This window comes from Platichthys flesus, chromosome 12, assembly GCF_949316205.1.
Source record: "Platichthys flesus chromosome 12, fPlaFle2.1, whole genome shotgun sequence".
Taxonomy (NCBI): Eukaryota; Metazoa; Chordata; class Actinopteri; order Pleuronectiformes; family Pleuronectidae; genus Platichthys; species Platichthys flesus.
The window spans coordinates 2,993,436-3,007,168 of NC_084956.1; the positions used below are offsets into that span (position 1 = coordinate 2,993,436).

General features: G+C 41.7%; 1 protein-coding gene across 5 annotated transcripts in view; it reads right to left on the reverse strand.

Moving 5' to 3' along the window:
* itsn1 (intersectin 1 (SH3 domain protein)) overlaps positions 1-13,733 on the reverse strand; it is a 36,901-nt gene that overhangs the window by 22,306 nt on the left and 862 nt on the right. For 2 of the 5 annotated variants that reach the window (XM_062400560.1, XM_062400557.1), the window contains exons 2-17: positions 7,696-7,755; positions 6,278-6,373; positions 5,502-5,565; positions 5,223-5,383; positions 4,522-4,716; positions 4,040-4,118; positions 3,721-3,821; positions 3,561-3,624; positions 3,314-3,451; positions 2,980-3,074; positions 2,509-2,648; positions 2,202-2,324; positions 1,761-1,910; positions 1,223-1,363; positions 974-1,061; positions 701-840 (exon numbers count right to left, since the gene is read on the reverse strand). In XM_062400560.1, coding sequence (XP_062256544.1) covers positions 701-840; positions 974-1,061; positions 1,223-1,363; positions 1,761-1,910; positions 2,202-2,324; positions 2,509-2,648; positions 2,980-3,074; positions 3,314-3,451; positions 3,561-3,624; positions 3,721-3,821; positions 4,040-4,118; positions 4,522-4,716; positions 5,223-5,383; positions 5,502-5,565; positions 6,278-6,373; positions 7,696-7,723 — 1,803 coding nt within the window. In that variant the 5' untranslated portion in view covers positions 7,724-7,755. The remainder of the gene's footprint in view (positions 1-700; positions 841-973; positions 1,062-1,222; positions 1,364-1,760; positions 1,911-2,201; positions 2,325-2,508; positions 2,649-2,979; positions 3,075-3,313; positions 3,452-3,560; positions 3,625-3,720; positions 3,822-4,039; positions 4,119-4,521; positions 4,717-5,222; positions 5,384-5,501; positions 5,566-6,277; positions 6,374-7,695; positions 7,756-13,733) is intronic. The other 3 variants (XM_062400558.1, XM_062400559.1, XM_062400561.1) reach the window with 3 other exon arrangements.

A 13,733-nucleotide genomic window follows, 5' to 3' on the forward strand; every position in this document is an offset into this window, starting at 1 on the left:
GCAAAGTACAAATCAACATAAAGCTGATTTAAGCAGCAACAATTACTGGGTTAGCAAGCTAGGTATTAAGCCAATTTTATTGTATTACTTATAGTATATACTAATTAAAGTACAACTTATTTTAGAAGCACAAACTACTCCTTCATGTTTATCATATTGTTTGGATAAGGTGGTTTGGAATTCTTTATTTCTGTTAAAATATTTTAATGAAATTGTTAAAGCTTTTAACTTCTTAAATATACGTCAGTGGTGTGACAGGAGCTCAGCTAACCAAACTTTGAAGAAAATCTAACTTCCAACTTTAGTGATAATAGCAGCACTGTGCACGATTTCCTGACAAACAAATCAATAACACATCCTAAGCGATAATATTTAGCACCATCATTAGCGCATAAAAAAAATCCCTTTTTAATAATATAGTGTAGTCCTTCTTCATTGTAACCTGGTTTGAGATTCATATCCAGAATTATTATACTTTTCTTCATGGATTGATTAAAGCCTTTACTTCTTTCTGCTCTGTCACTCAAGCCTGTATCTCCAGTAGGTACAATGAGCTACTGTGAGCAAACCCTGTTATTTCATTAACATTCAGCCTATAGTGTCTTTGGTTACATAGTGATTAGGACATGCATTTAGCTCTTGTCGATGTGGCTTTAGTCTCTTTGTCCTGCATGAATTCACAGGTTGATGGAGTGTTTACCTTCAGCTGAGTGTTGAACGCGTCTATTTCCAGCAGTTTGGCCCTCGTCTCTCTCTCCACAGCATTCAGCTGCTCTCGTAGCTGCTCTCTGCTGGTTTCCTTCTGCTCCACAGCCTTCTGCAGGGAGGACAGACTGTCACCTGAACACACACACACAGAGATGGAGGTCAGGATTATCATTCACAAACATACTCAGAAAAACATCCAATCACAAAGAATACGTGAAAACACGGCAAGACGAGTGTGTGTTGAGTGTGTGTGTATAGTACTCACGGTGCAAGCTGTTCTGTTGAACCTGTGTCAACTGGTCGTTGAGACACTGTTTATCAGGAATTAGCCTCCCGAGCCACTGCTGTGAGTCCTGGACAGGAGGAAGGTTAACATTATGATCACATATTCAATTCCATTTGCTTTCAAAATCCTTGATGGGAATTGTACTGCGTGAACTGGTCATTACTGTGACACCTGTTCATCTGACCCATCCGTGATAACCTACTGACGGTTAACGTTTTTCTCTCGTACCTGCAGCTGCTGTTGTAACAGGGTGATTTCAGCGATGCGTGTTTCTCTCGTCTGATTGGTCTGCTCCACTTCTCTCCGCTGAGCTGACAGACGAAACCGAACATCCTTCAGTTTGCCCTCTAGCTGGGACTTCTTATCATTCTGGAGGATGGGAAGGGGAAATGCAAAATGGAATTTACTATCAGGTTTCTGCAGATGTATGTACAAAGTATTGGGTTGCAGACAGAATTAGTCAGCCATTTTAGTTCTTCCTTTTGGCACTGGCTGATTGCTTTTGGTTTATCTTGTGCGAAACGTTCATGCTTGACATTGTCAGACCAAGACCAACTTTCTGGGAAAGGCTGACTTGTTTAAGTTGGTAAAACTGAGCGTGTGCCTCTATTTGCAGCAGTTCATACTAATGCTCTCTGAAAGAAACAAACCGTTTGCCATGTTGTTAGGTTTCGAGAATATTTGTACAAGCCCATTTATTATATATTCTCTAGTCCACTAGAATGCTTAATTATGTAACTAGCTGTGGGTGCTGGCATTTCATTACCAGGGCCTCCAGTTCAAACTCCAGGGTCTTCTTCCTGGCTTTGAGCAGCACGATACTCTCCTGCTCTCGGTTCCTTTGAGTCAGAAGCTCCTGCCGTCGTTGACGCTCCCACTCCAACTGACGCTGGCGCTCTAATTCACGTTTAGCAGCCTGGACAAACACACACACACACACACACACACACACCAAAATGTTACAAACTACCAAAACAACTGCAAGGTCAGATTAACTCACATGATATTATAATATTACATTATACATGTCACTATATACAGCAAGCCACCTGCTGCAGGAGTGTAAGAGCTAACAAGTGAAGCAGGTGGTGGGGAGTAAGAGAGAGGGTTCTCAGAAGTCTGCAACAAATGAAATTACACAGCTGCAGCAGCTGAACATCAACTCAATTAAGATGAAGCAATTTGAGTCATTTCCTCTTCTCTTTACCTCTCTTCTCTCAATCTCTTTGCGTCTCTCATCCTCTCTCTGCCTCTCCAGGTCTCTCTGTTTCTCCAGCTGCTTTTCCAGTTCATGTTGTCGTCTCCTCTCCTGCTCGAGACGCTCACGCTCCTGAAAGAATGAGAACAAACGTGAGCCGACAGAATGAAAAGCTCTTAATTTGTTCTTTTAAAGGTTCATCCTAGTTTCAACAATAATTAACTGATATGTGTTAAAGACATGAGAGAATGTAGCTGGTACAAGGAAACTGGTACAATGAGCCGATAGTATGGAAATGAGGGATCAGTATCATCACCTTCCGGTCCTGCTCCTCTCTCTCGATAGTAGCCAGTCGCTCCTGCTCTTTCCTCTGTAGCTCCTGCAGAGCCTGACGTCTCTTCTCCAACTCCAGGTTTCCTCGCTCAAAGTTTTCCCTCTTCTTATCCTCAAATGTCACTGCGGAGAGAAAAACTTAGTTCATACGAAACTACAGATAGTATGGTGTAGCACTCAAAAGTTGTGAATACATGACCCAAAAATGTGTTTCTAGTCTTGCTTAAGCACTAAAAGTGATGACCTCAAGCAGTAGGATGAAAAACAACTATCACCACTGCATTAACAGACAATTGACCATGTAAAAAATGCTAATATACATGTAGCACGTGTTTTAAATTTGGTCACCATTAATCATCTTCCAGCTAACATTTCAAAGACTGTGACAAGATCTAGCTCCAGTTTGAACAGTTAACATGATTGTGTCCAGTTTCAAAGCTTGCGAGGACCAAACCTGGTAGTTTCTTATCTTGGCTGCTCTCGAGCTCCTCCTCCAATTCCTCCGGAACGAACTTCTGCTCCGACTGAACACTGTCGCTCCGCACACGCCTTCAACAAACACACATAAATACAATGATTACACTGCAAACTATCAGCTCCCATTCATTCAAGATCGTCACTCTACACATCTGAGGAGAATTTCGGCAGTAAAACTGTTTTAATGTAGTTTTCCCCTTTATTAACCTAAAACAAAAAAATATATATACCTGAAGTATTTATGGTGTGTGTCAATACACATAAACACATACACAAAGACAGTTAATGTGGTATTTGGTTACAGCATTTACCTGAATGTGGGTGGGAGGTAATCTGGTGGTAACACAGGGGGCAGCGGTAACCCTGACATGGCCATATCTATGAGGTGCATGGCCAAGATGAACTCCTCAGCCGTCAGTTTTCCATCCTGGTCGATATCTGACAGACTCCTAGAGAAGACAAACATTCCTGTTGAAGCCCTTATGTTCTTTAAGTGCATCTGCAGGTTTGACAAGGTTTAAATTATTTGAATTTCAGGTCATTATTCAATGCACTGACCATATTGTGGCCAACTGGCCCTGAGGAAGACTGGACTGCATCAGGATAGTGCGAGCCTGTGGACCTGGATGTGAAAGCACACAAAGAAAAGGAAAAACTAATGATCAAGAATTATGATATCTTTATGTGTGTGTCTGTGAGTGAGTGTGTATGTGTGTACCTGTGAGGTGTCCACTCATCATCTTGTCGTGTGAATTAAAAAGCTGTCTGTACTTCAGCCTTGAGGACTGAGGAACGGCCCAATCACAGGGGGGCAGACTGCTGGGACCAACAACAGAGAATAAAAAGAAGCGCAGTGACGGGATTTACAACAAGAAGAGAATCAATAAAAAGACAGAAGGTGAAGGGAAAAGTCAAATGTTCTGATTACAAGTGAATTTGACACTTATAAACCAAGAGACACATTTAGAAAATTGAAATACCATATATTTCCTCATTTCAATTGATTGATGTGAAGCAAAATCATTTATTTAACCTACCTAGCAGCATCAAATGATGCTACCTTCTGCAGCTTAGCACTGGAACGATTGAATGAAGTCGACTTGTTGACAGGTTGAGCTGAGAGAGACAGAAAAATAGAACATTTTAGTCTGAGGCTGTGGTCAAATATCTTCAGCCATTTTCAGACAAAAAATTAGGAGAACGTCTGGACAATTGGATTTGGACTATCTCTGGATATATGTAGAATGCAGCAGGAGACTAAGTCAGACGTCTTTACAGCAACAGGAACATTTCTCTAACATTTGCCTTCTCACATAGTGCCCCTCTGGATCATTTCAAGAGCATGTCTGAAAGCAGCTTTGGATGAAGACACCATTCATACAGATATAATCCCTCACCTGACTCTCTACAATGTAAATATAATTGTGGATAGAATGTGTAATTAAGAGCTTAAATTTGGTCGACACTGTCATTTGCTACAGATTCAACGACCCCCCTATTGTTGTTGTTTTTACGTTACCTGGGTGGGGGAAGCCTGAGATGGGCGGGATCATGCCTGTGGGAGGAGCTCCATTGGCGATGGGCTGGGGGAGGGGAGGCGGGGCAGATGAGACCAGTGGGGGAGACAGCCCGACCGGCAGAGGGGGTAGGGGTAGAGGGGGCACGGCTGAAAGAGGAGCTGGGATGGTAACCATGGGGGGCATGGGGGGCATGCCTGAGGATAAACACATACACAACACAGGATTATCAGTCATTGTCTTTGCAAAAACACAACTGCTCAAAGCTGCGCAAGAAAAACACGAGAGAAAAACACGAGAGACAACGATAAGCTTCTCTTTAAATCTGAGTCTGACATGATATATATTATATATGACATATAGTAAATGCAGTGTGAGAGCTTCAGTGTATGTTCGGGACTGAAGGAGAAGATAATTATTACTTTAGACTGGCTTTATAACCTTATTGATCAGCACTTAAGGCGCAATAATCGGGTGGTAGAGCCGAGAGAGCCAGAGCCTCATTCCTGTCACACAGATCTCCAGTGTTGTACCAGTAAACAGAGTTTTATCACCCCCTGTTTTCATCATGACATAAAGCAGTTATCACACAAGCCACAAAATCCCATGTATGTGGCATTTATCTGTGTGTAGCATTTCTTATGTGTTGAGTGTAAGCAGCAGGGCAGCAGCACACCGTAATCAACAACTTTGTGTGTCGTACCAAAGCCGCCCTGTGGGGGTAAAGGCAGGGGGGGTTGTTTCATACTGGGAGGAAGCGAAGGGGGCAGCGGGTGACCCTGGAGTTTGAGCTTGATGAGTTTCATGGCGATAGAGAACTCGTAGATATCCATTCGGCCATCACTGTTCATGTCAGCCAGAGCCCTGCAGGTACACGGAGAACACTGTGTCACCGGTGAACAGGAAGACGGACGCACTGCCGGACAAACACAACCAGCAAACTAGAGTGGATTTGTCTCAACTTCTTCGCTGTGTGACTCACCAGATCTGGGCCAGGACAGGAGGGGGTAGCCCTGACTGGAGGAAGAAGTTCCTGGCCTGGTCACCTGACGGACAAACAAAAACAGGATGTGACATCAAAGCACAGAAAGGTCACCTCGGACCATTGCTGAATCCAAATGTCCGTCGCAAACATCTTGGGAATGTGCCCGGTAATTCCATTACTGCTGAAGGTTGTCTGGATCATAAAGATGGACGACATGACAGCTTCCATAAAGTGAAGCCTCGTTGGGTGGCTGCATTACATGTCATAAACCTATGCCCTGTTCCATGTTAACAGATGGGACATGAAGCTAATAATTCACATTTAAATATGTGTTTCTCAAAGATGGTTTCTGTCATTTCTGTTAAAGTGTTCATGCTTCTGATCAGCTTGGTTTTAATTAGTTATTTGATGGTACAGAAACAGGGTGAAGCACAGTCTGTCGTCTGGATCGACAGTTCATCAGGTCCACAGGGAGCCTTATGTAGAATTGGACAGAGTAGAAAGTAAACTGCTATGAATTTGTCCTCTGGAATGAATTTTGATCAGACCATGTGCTGTAACTTCACCAGTGGGAATCAGCAATGCACCTAACAGTATCTAGCCTGACAGAAAGAATAAGGTTTGCTGGCTCTGTTGTCATCTGCTCATGATGGGGAATTATCAGTAAACGTGAAACCCATGTTTCTTTGAATGGAAATGAAAGCGGCATAATGACGAACCAGGGTGTGACTTCAGATAGAATGCAGGAGTGTAGCACTGCTGGCTGCTGTTACCTGTGATGTAACCCCCTGCGGTCGGAGCGAGGCTGTGAAACTGCTGATCATATTTGACTCTCTCATCCACTGAGATCAGAAACACATCTGGACCTGCTACACAACAAAAACACAACGGCAAAGACACAGGATTACAGATCAGATACTAAACCCAGAGACAAAGCCAGACAAAGGCAGTAAAAGGAGGAATGACCGGAATGTGTCAGTCATCTGTTTCAGTTCCTGTGGAAGGTTTCCTCTTGGGCAACACTTGAGGAAGGGTGTCAACTCTGACACTGATGAGGAAAGACAATAGGGATGAATGGATGAGGACAGAGACAGCCGGGTTTCCTTAGAAAGCTCAGTACATGACACATCAGTGTATGATTCACATCTATTCATCGCTTACTGACACAGATTATTCAATTCCTCTAAAATGTACCAGATAACGTCATCACAGCACTGTCTCATGGATGAGTTCTGTCCAGGGTCTAACAATAATTTTAACTGTAATAATATAAAGAACTTCACAGATCTGTTCTTTGGGTTTAACAGTGAAGAGATGATAAACACGCCTTTACTCAATTATTTGCTTTTATGCTTCTCTGCTCTGCTTATCGATTCCACTTAATTCAATTTTGGACAGAATAAATCAGAGGCCAGATCAGAGTTTATTATGAACAGAGCTAATCTGAACAGTGGTTCTCTTTAGCTCCAACTGACCAGGAAATCACATGCTCATGGAGTCAATGAGTCATTTCTTGAAAAGTACGAACAATAACTGCTGACAGATAAAAGAAGAACGAAGCTGTTTCAGTTGTCTTTGTATATACGCCTTGGATTCTTCTACAATATTCTTCTCGAGAGACGCGGTAGAAAAAAATCACATAAAACATGGTGTATATAACATCACTTGATATGATTAATATCAATAATTGAGTCTGAGACTAGATGTTCTTTGGAACTCGAGTCGTTTATAACTTCAGTATCGCTGTGGATTGTCCTCATTCAGTACAAAGACAACATGTTCTCCATGACTGTTAAAAATCTGTTTAGCCTCACAACTCGCACTGTGTGTGTTTTGGGTTTTTATCACCATCTGTTTGTTTTTGTCCTGATGGGAGATCTGGCCGTCTGCCTCTGGTAGTTAGTTTTATCTAAGACATATTTTTTAAACTTATGATTCTGGGGAATCAGACATTTGTCAAACAACTTTATTCTGGCTCTTCTTTTAAATAATTATATGTGCTTGACAGACATATAATAATCTTAGGGAGATATGAAGACGTGGACCATAAAATTGTTATGGAAAACCAAGGTCGATTCATGAGTTTGTTTTAAATTGTATTGGAATAAGAGTGACTTAATTTGGTTCAAACTACTCATTTAGGAAAACACAACCCCCCCGCCATGTCCTTCACACCCACACACAGACTGACCTGTGAATGTGGTGGGGAACTGCGCCATGGTTCACTCAGTTGTCCGCAGCTACACAACACCTGTAACACATTAAGAAACACAGAAGAGTTTAACAATATCATCCAACCTCAGAGTATTTCACTGCCCAATAACGCAGTGAGTGTAAAACAAATACATTTAAGAGTGTAACCACTTCAAGTTTACAGCAAACCACACAAAGAGCTCCACCGTGAAGCAGCTAGCTTTTGTCAGCAAGGTCAGAAATCCAATTAGATGCTCAGCGGCGCGGTAAAAGGTCCAAATAATGGTCGGCAGCGACTAAGGTGCTGATACAGTAAACAAAGTCACTCAGAGGAGACGATGTTCCAGCTCAAGTCTGGAGTTAATTTTCCACTCTGATGTGCTTTAATGCTGAAGTTTAGAATGTCTAGCTCATTGAGCCTTGTAGGATTATGGCTGCTCCACCTTGAAGGTTTGTTTGGATGCACTCAGAAAAACAGAAAGCATGAAAATAAACTGTTCTACATCAGGCACACACATTACGTGTTTTATTCTGGTTCATTCTAGAAGGGGAAAAAGGGAGAAAAACATTAAGACATCTGATTCTGCCTCAATAAACTGGTTTCAGACTCCACAGGAAACTGGGCCATGTGTCAGCCATGCTTGTGCATGTCAACAGGGCAGCAGACCTTTATTTATGCAGGGCAGGCTGCCCGAGCCGCTCGCTTGTTCTCAAAATCACTTCAGGGTCACTCTGCTGGAGTCTTTCTAAAGTCGGAATTCCTTTCAGACGCTACATACTGTTGACTTACAAAATAAAAGACACAAAAACAGGGAAATTGGGTTTTTGAGGTGATGGTTTTATAAAGAGACACAAGTATCTGAGCATCTGATGTGTTGGAAAACCATCTTTCTTTTACATTTCCTAGAGGGATTCTTTCATATGATGAAAATACAATAAAGATGATATTTCTTTTAAATGTGTGTAAATTAATATGAACTAAAACCGTGCTCGACGCCCTCACAATAACACACCCACACACTGTATGTGTGAGTGTGTGTGGGTGTGTGTGGGTGTGACATACCTCTGCCCTAGTCGAGGTATGTTAATCACATCCAGACCTGCCTCCCTGTGACCAGCAGACAACCCATAACAATAATCTGACACACATTGCAACAGACATGGAGTTAATCAGGGTGTGTGAGTTTACGTGTGGGTTGCAGAGTTTCTTAACAAGTGTGATGTAAGCAAAGGTTTTCTCGCTGGCGGCTGAGGAGAAACACAGTTTGAGGGTCAGTTCGGGCCGTTTCCTCACATCCCTGTCGTATCAGACTGAAACATTTAGTTCTCAGATGTTTGGCACAGCCACGATGTTGGATGGAATTCACGCCACAGTGCTCAGGCCATCACAAAACTAAACTGCAACTGTCCTATTCCAGAAACAGTCACTCTGACATGTTCACTGGGACTAGTTCTTCGGTTGAAATTTGTTCTTGGCCTACTGAGGAGTGTGTGTGTGTGTGTGTCCCATTACCATCAGAGTGGGAGGACAAAGTAGCCAGCTTAACTAGGTCAGACGAACAAAGCCCACCCTCCACAAACAGGGACACACTTTCACGAATGCCAGTGAGAGAATTTTGAAGCAGTTGAGCAGCTTCTGTCGATCTTGAGCTAAATGAAACTAAACCAGTAAAGGGAGACGTTCAACTCACTTGTCAGCTACGTTGAAACATGTGAGTTTAGCCACAGTTGAATGGAAAATTATGGGAATGAGTGAAGGAGGGACACTGCAGCGAAGAGTGTTATCCTCAGGTGAACTGACAACAAGAATTCCAATCTAATGAGATGTCAAGTTGAACAAAGTTTTCAAAAGACAGCTTAACAAGTTGAAATCTGTGATTCAGACTGTGTGGAGAGCGAATGAGGTGAAACACATGGACTGAAAGGAATCGTGAAATATTGATTATTAGATATTACCCAAACTGTCATCTGGACATAAAACACCTAAAAGACGTTTGGCTGTTTGACTTGTGTGATAAAAGAAAAATAGTGGGACTGTAAACTGTGTGCGGAGGAGGGAAGATGGAGTCCTGCCCCGGATAACCACCGTCTACACCGGGAGCCTGGAAATATTGCTCGTTGCCCGCAGAGGCTAATTGAATTGTCGGACGATGGCTGATGGGCTCCGAGATTGACCACGATACCTCAGGTCAGAGCAAACAACAAACTCATGACTTGCATAAAAATGTTGACGCAAGCAAACAACACACGATTAACAATGTGTAGAAATGGTGAATCCAGCATCAAACTAATTGTAAACTCCAGTGAAACATCAATGGTCCATTGATTAAAAGTTGTATCGTTAATAGTTCTTTGTTGAAACCGTACTCCGTCCATTTCCTTTGTCATCGTGTGTGTTTTCCCTCTGTACATTGTTTTTGTGGGATTAGTCTGTATAATTAGAGCATTGGGATGTTACTGGAGTGTCGGTCTGTTATCAAGGCTTGTGGCAGATGCCTGTTTAAGCTCCACACACACACACACACACACACACACACACACACACACACACACACACACACACACACACACACACACACACACACACACACACACACACACACACACACACACACACACACACACACACACACACACACACACACACACACACACACACACACACACACACACACACACACACACACACACGCGCACGCACGCACAGCCTCAGAACATGATACAGATTAGTGTTCAGACTCTCTTCTCTTTCTGTCCCCTCCCCCTCAATTTCCTGCTGACCCCTCCGACACACTTCTTTCACTTCTTCCATCAATGAATTTGGGGAAACTGTCAATCAACTGATTACACAATACTCGTAAACAATGCTGAATACTTAAATACACAATTCCCTTCATTTCTATCTGAAATCCTTTATCTGGGTTGTACTGCTCATTCCAGGAAAAAGGTCTGTCGCGTTGCAGATTGCGTTTTTTGATGCTGCCAATTTGCCTCAAGCAGCTTTAGTTAGATTTCCTCCAGTGTAACAGAGAACATGCTTCTCTCAATCAGAGTAAAAATACCCAGTCTACACATTTAAGAACAGTGCAGCATGTTTAAAAAGCTAATTTCTGACGCAAAGGAACAAGCGTCATTGATAGTTCACCTTTCCAACAAAGGCAAAATGAAATAAAGCATCCCAGGACCGGAGAGTGTTAAACATATGAAACCACGCTGCACATGTTCAGCCCGAGTTGAGAGAAAAATGCTATTGATGCCAAATAGATAACCCTCAAGCAAGAGGCAACATACTGTTATGGAGGCACTTGGAGCAAACAGAGAAATGTACACCCCACAATTAAAACACTCCAGGATAGACAGCAGGAAAACAGGGGAACCAAAAACTAAGATGCATCAAAATGCATTGAGATGATTAAGGATTTATAAATCATAATTTATTATTCCATTGGGAGTTAAAGTATAATTTCTCAAACAGTTTGAGATTAAATATTAAACGAAAGTGATTCAGTTATATGAGCAGCAGGGTGGAAATTATAATGATTATAAATCCATTGTTTGCTCTGTCAGTAACTCTTCAGTCGACTGTGTCCATGAGCCTGACCAACACTGATCCCTAACTGCTGTTCAACAGTGTAAGAAGTTAGTGATGCCACGTCACACCAAACCCTCTGGCCTTGATGACATTACGAAATAACTTTGGGATGAAATTCGACCAATTATGAAATAGTAAAATAAACCTTTAAATGCACAAAACAACTGTTTATTTAGCAAAATGTGCTGAGGACTAAAACCCTAGAATCTCATGCACCAGATGCCCCATTGTTCTGGTTTGAAGTAGAGCAGAAATAATGAGTCAGTTGATCAATTCATACGACTGACAGACGATTCATTATATGATTATCAATATGATTATGATAAATGTTAATTAAACACACAATCCAATTAAAAAAATATATCACCTGTTTTGTTCAGTATATCACTGAACTATATCACACTTTTTCCTATCATTTGAGTATTGTTATAATTCTTATAAACTGAACAGCTTTGTTTTTTTGGGACTGTTTCTCAAAGTCATCTGAAGAGTACACCTTGGGACCTTGTTATACTGGTAATTTCATTTAAAGCAATTTTTAAAACATGATGACGATTAATGGACAGTTCTAAGCACCCATACATTATCTGTGTATTGTGATAGTATTAATAACTGCCACATCTGTACACCAACACATACACACTTACTTTAACACACACCCTCTGCCTCAAACACACACACACACACACATTCCACTGCAGTCTCTCCATCAGCCCCTCCTGCATCACTACATCCTTCCCTCCTGCTCCCTCCTCCCATCCCTCCTCACTAACATGCTCACCAGCCTCCAGAGCAAAAGCTAATGTTAGCATTACCCAAGTGTATAATACTGAAATCTGAAACACAGCACAGGGGGAAATTAGGGTCATGGGGTTATAGTCAGCTTGCTTGTATTACAAGGAAAACGACAACACAACAAATATTCATAGATTGGTGTAAATGCTTTCATCCCCTGGTCATTGTAGGGAGGAAAAACTGGCTTTTACGGTCAGCGCAAATAATAATAAATTCTAAAATGGGGGGGAAAACGGCACAACCTGGACTTTTCTACTGTTGTTAATAAACAGGTGAACTGACAGTGAATCTAATCATCATAAATTAATTATAATTAAAGGTCAAAATCAGCTAAACGACCTTTGAAAAGCCTGGAAATGATATGCCTCTCTATATAAGATTCAAGGTCATGATGTTGAAAATGAATGTGGATGTGTAATAAGGATCAAGAACTCTAAACCTATCAGATGGGTTCACTGCCTGATCCACAGAGCTTGTTTAAGCCTGTTTACCAACACACTGCCTTTGTTTCTGGTGGATAAGATTATGAATTCAGGCTTTTGAAGCCGCTCCACTTGAATGAAACAAACTGAGTTGAACGCAGCCCTGGGAGAGGTTGGAACAAACTGTATTACGCTGTCCTGATTTATAGGTCATTTGACGCAGGGAAACAAAGTCACGCCCCTGATCACAGCTGAACTCACTGAACCCTGACTGAGCAGGTGAACTCCTGAACTGTCTTCTCTAAACTAAAGTGTTTGATTATAGAGAGGATGTAAATTAGTCCGCAAACCCGGATCTCAGAACCATAAAACATTATTGACAACGGAACTCTGTGCGCGTTCTGTTTGCTTGAAATGAAACCGATGCTGCCTGTATAAAAATGTGTCACAGACCATTTTACTTTTGGAGCTCACATCGTATACTAGCTGCCTTTAGAGAAGACAAAGTACAAATCATGGGTAAAACACAAAGCTTTGCAAAGTAATGCATGAGACACGTCTGTCTCTTGACTGGTCAGTATTACAAAGACAATACAGCCGACTTCAAAACAACAGCTGTCACTGACACCAGCCTGGACACTGGGACCGTTTTATGCACTAATAACAACGTGGACATTCCCAGGTCAAGGTGACGCGTTTGACACTGTCACGACATTTCTCTCTCTTAATATTCACAAATTAAATAATCAATAAATCAAGCGAACAATCAGCTGATTGATCGATAATGACCATATCTAATAGTTGCATATGTAGAGTAGTTAAAATGATCTGTACCTCAACCAACTGCAGCAGTAAAATGCTGCTTCTACATTAATGCATGAGTAATAATCATCTAATATACAATATTTAGTATAACAGTATAATAACCACAGGTTCATTTTCCTGCAGAGTACTTTTACTTGATTATTTCGAGTCAGAACGACTTCTTAGAGTAACTGAGTACCTTTACAGTGTGGTATCAATACTTTTACTTTAGTAAAAAACTGATTCCTCCAGCGCTGGTGTTACCTTCAGGAGAAGTTCAGGAAAAACAGACATTGCAAAAAAATGTGTCTTTGAGCTTCAGAAGGTAATTTTGAAAGTATTCACTTCAGAGACAGGGGTTAACTCTGTCGCTGGATCACGTGCAGTACTGAGACCTTTTGGTGGCCCAACAAAACTTAACGT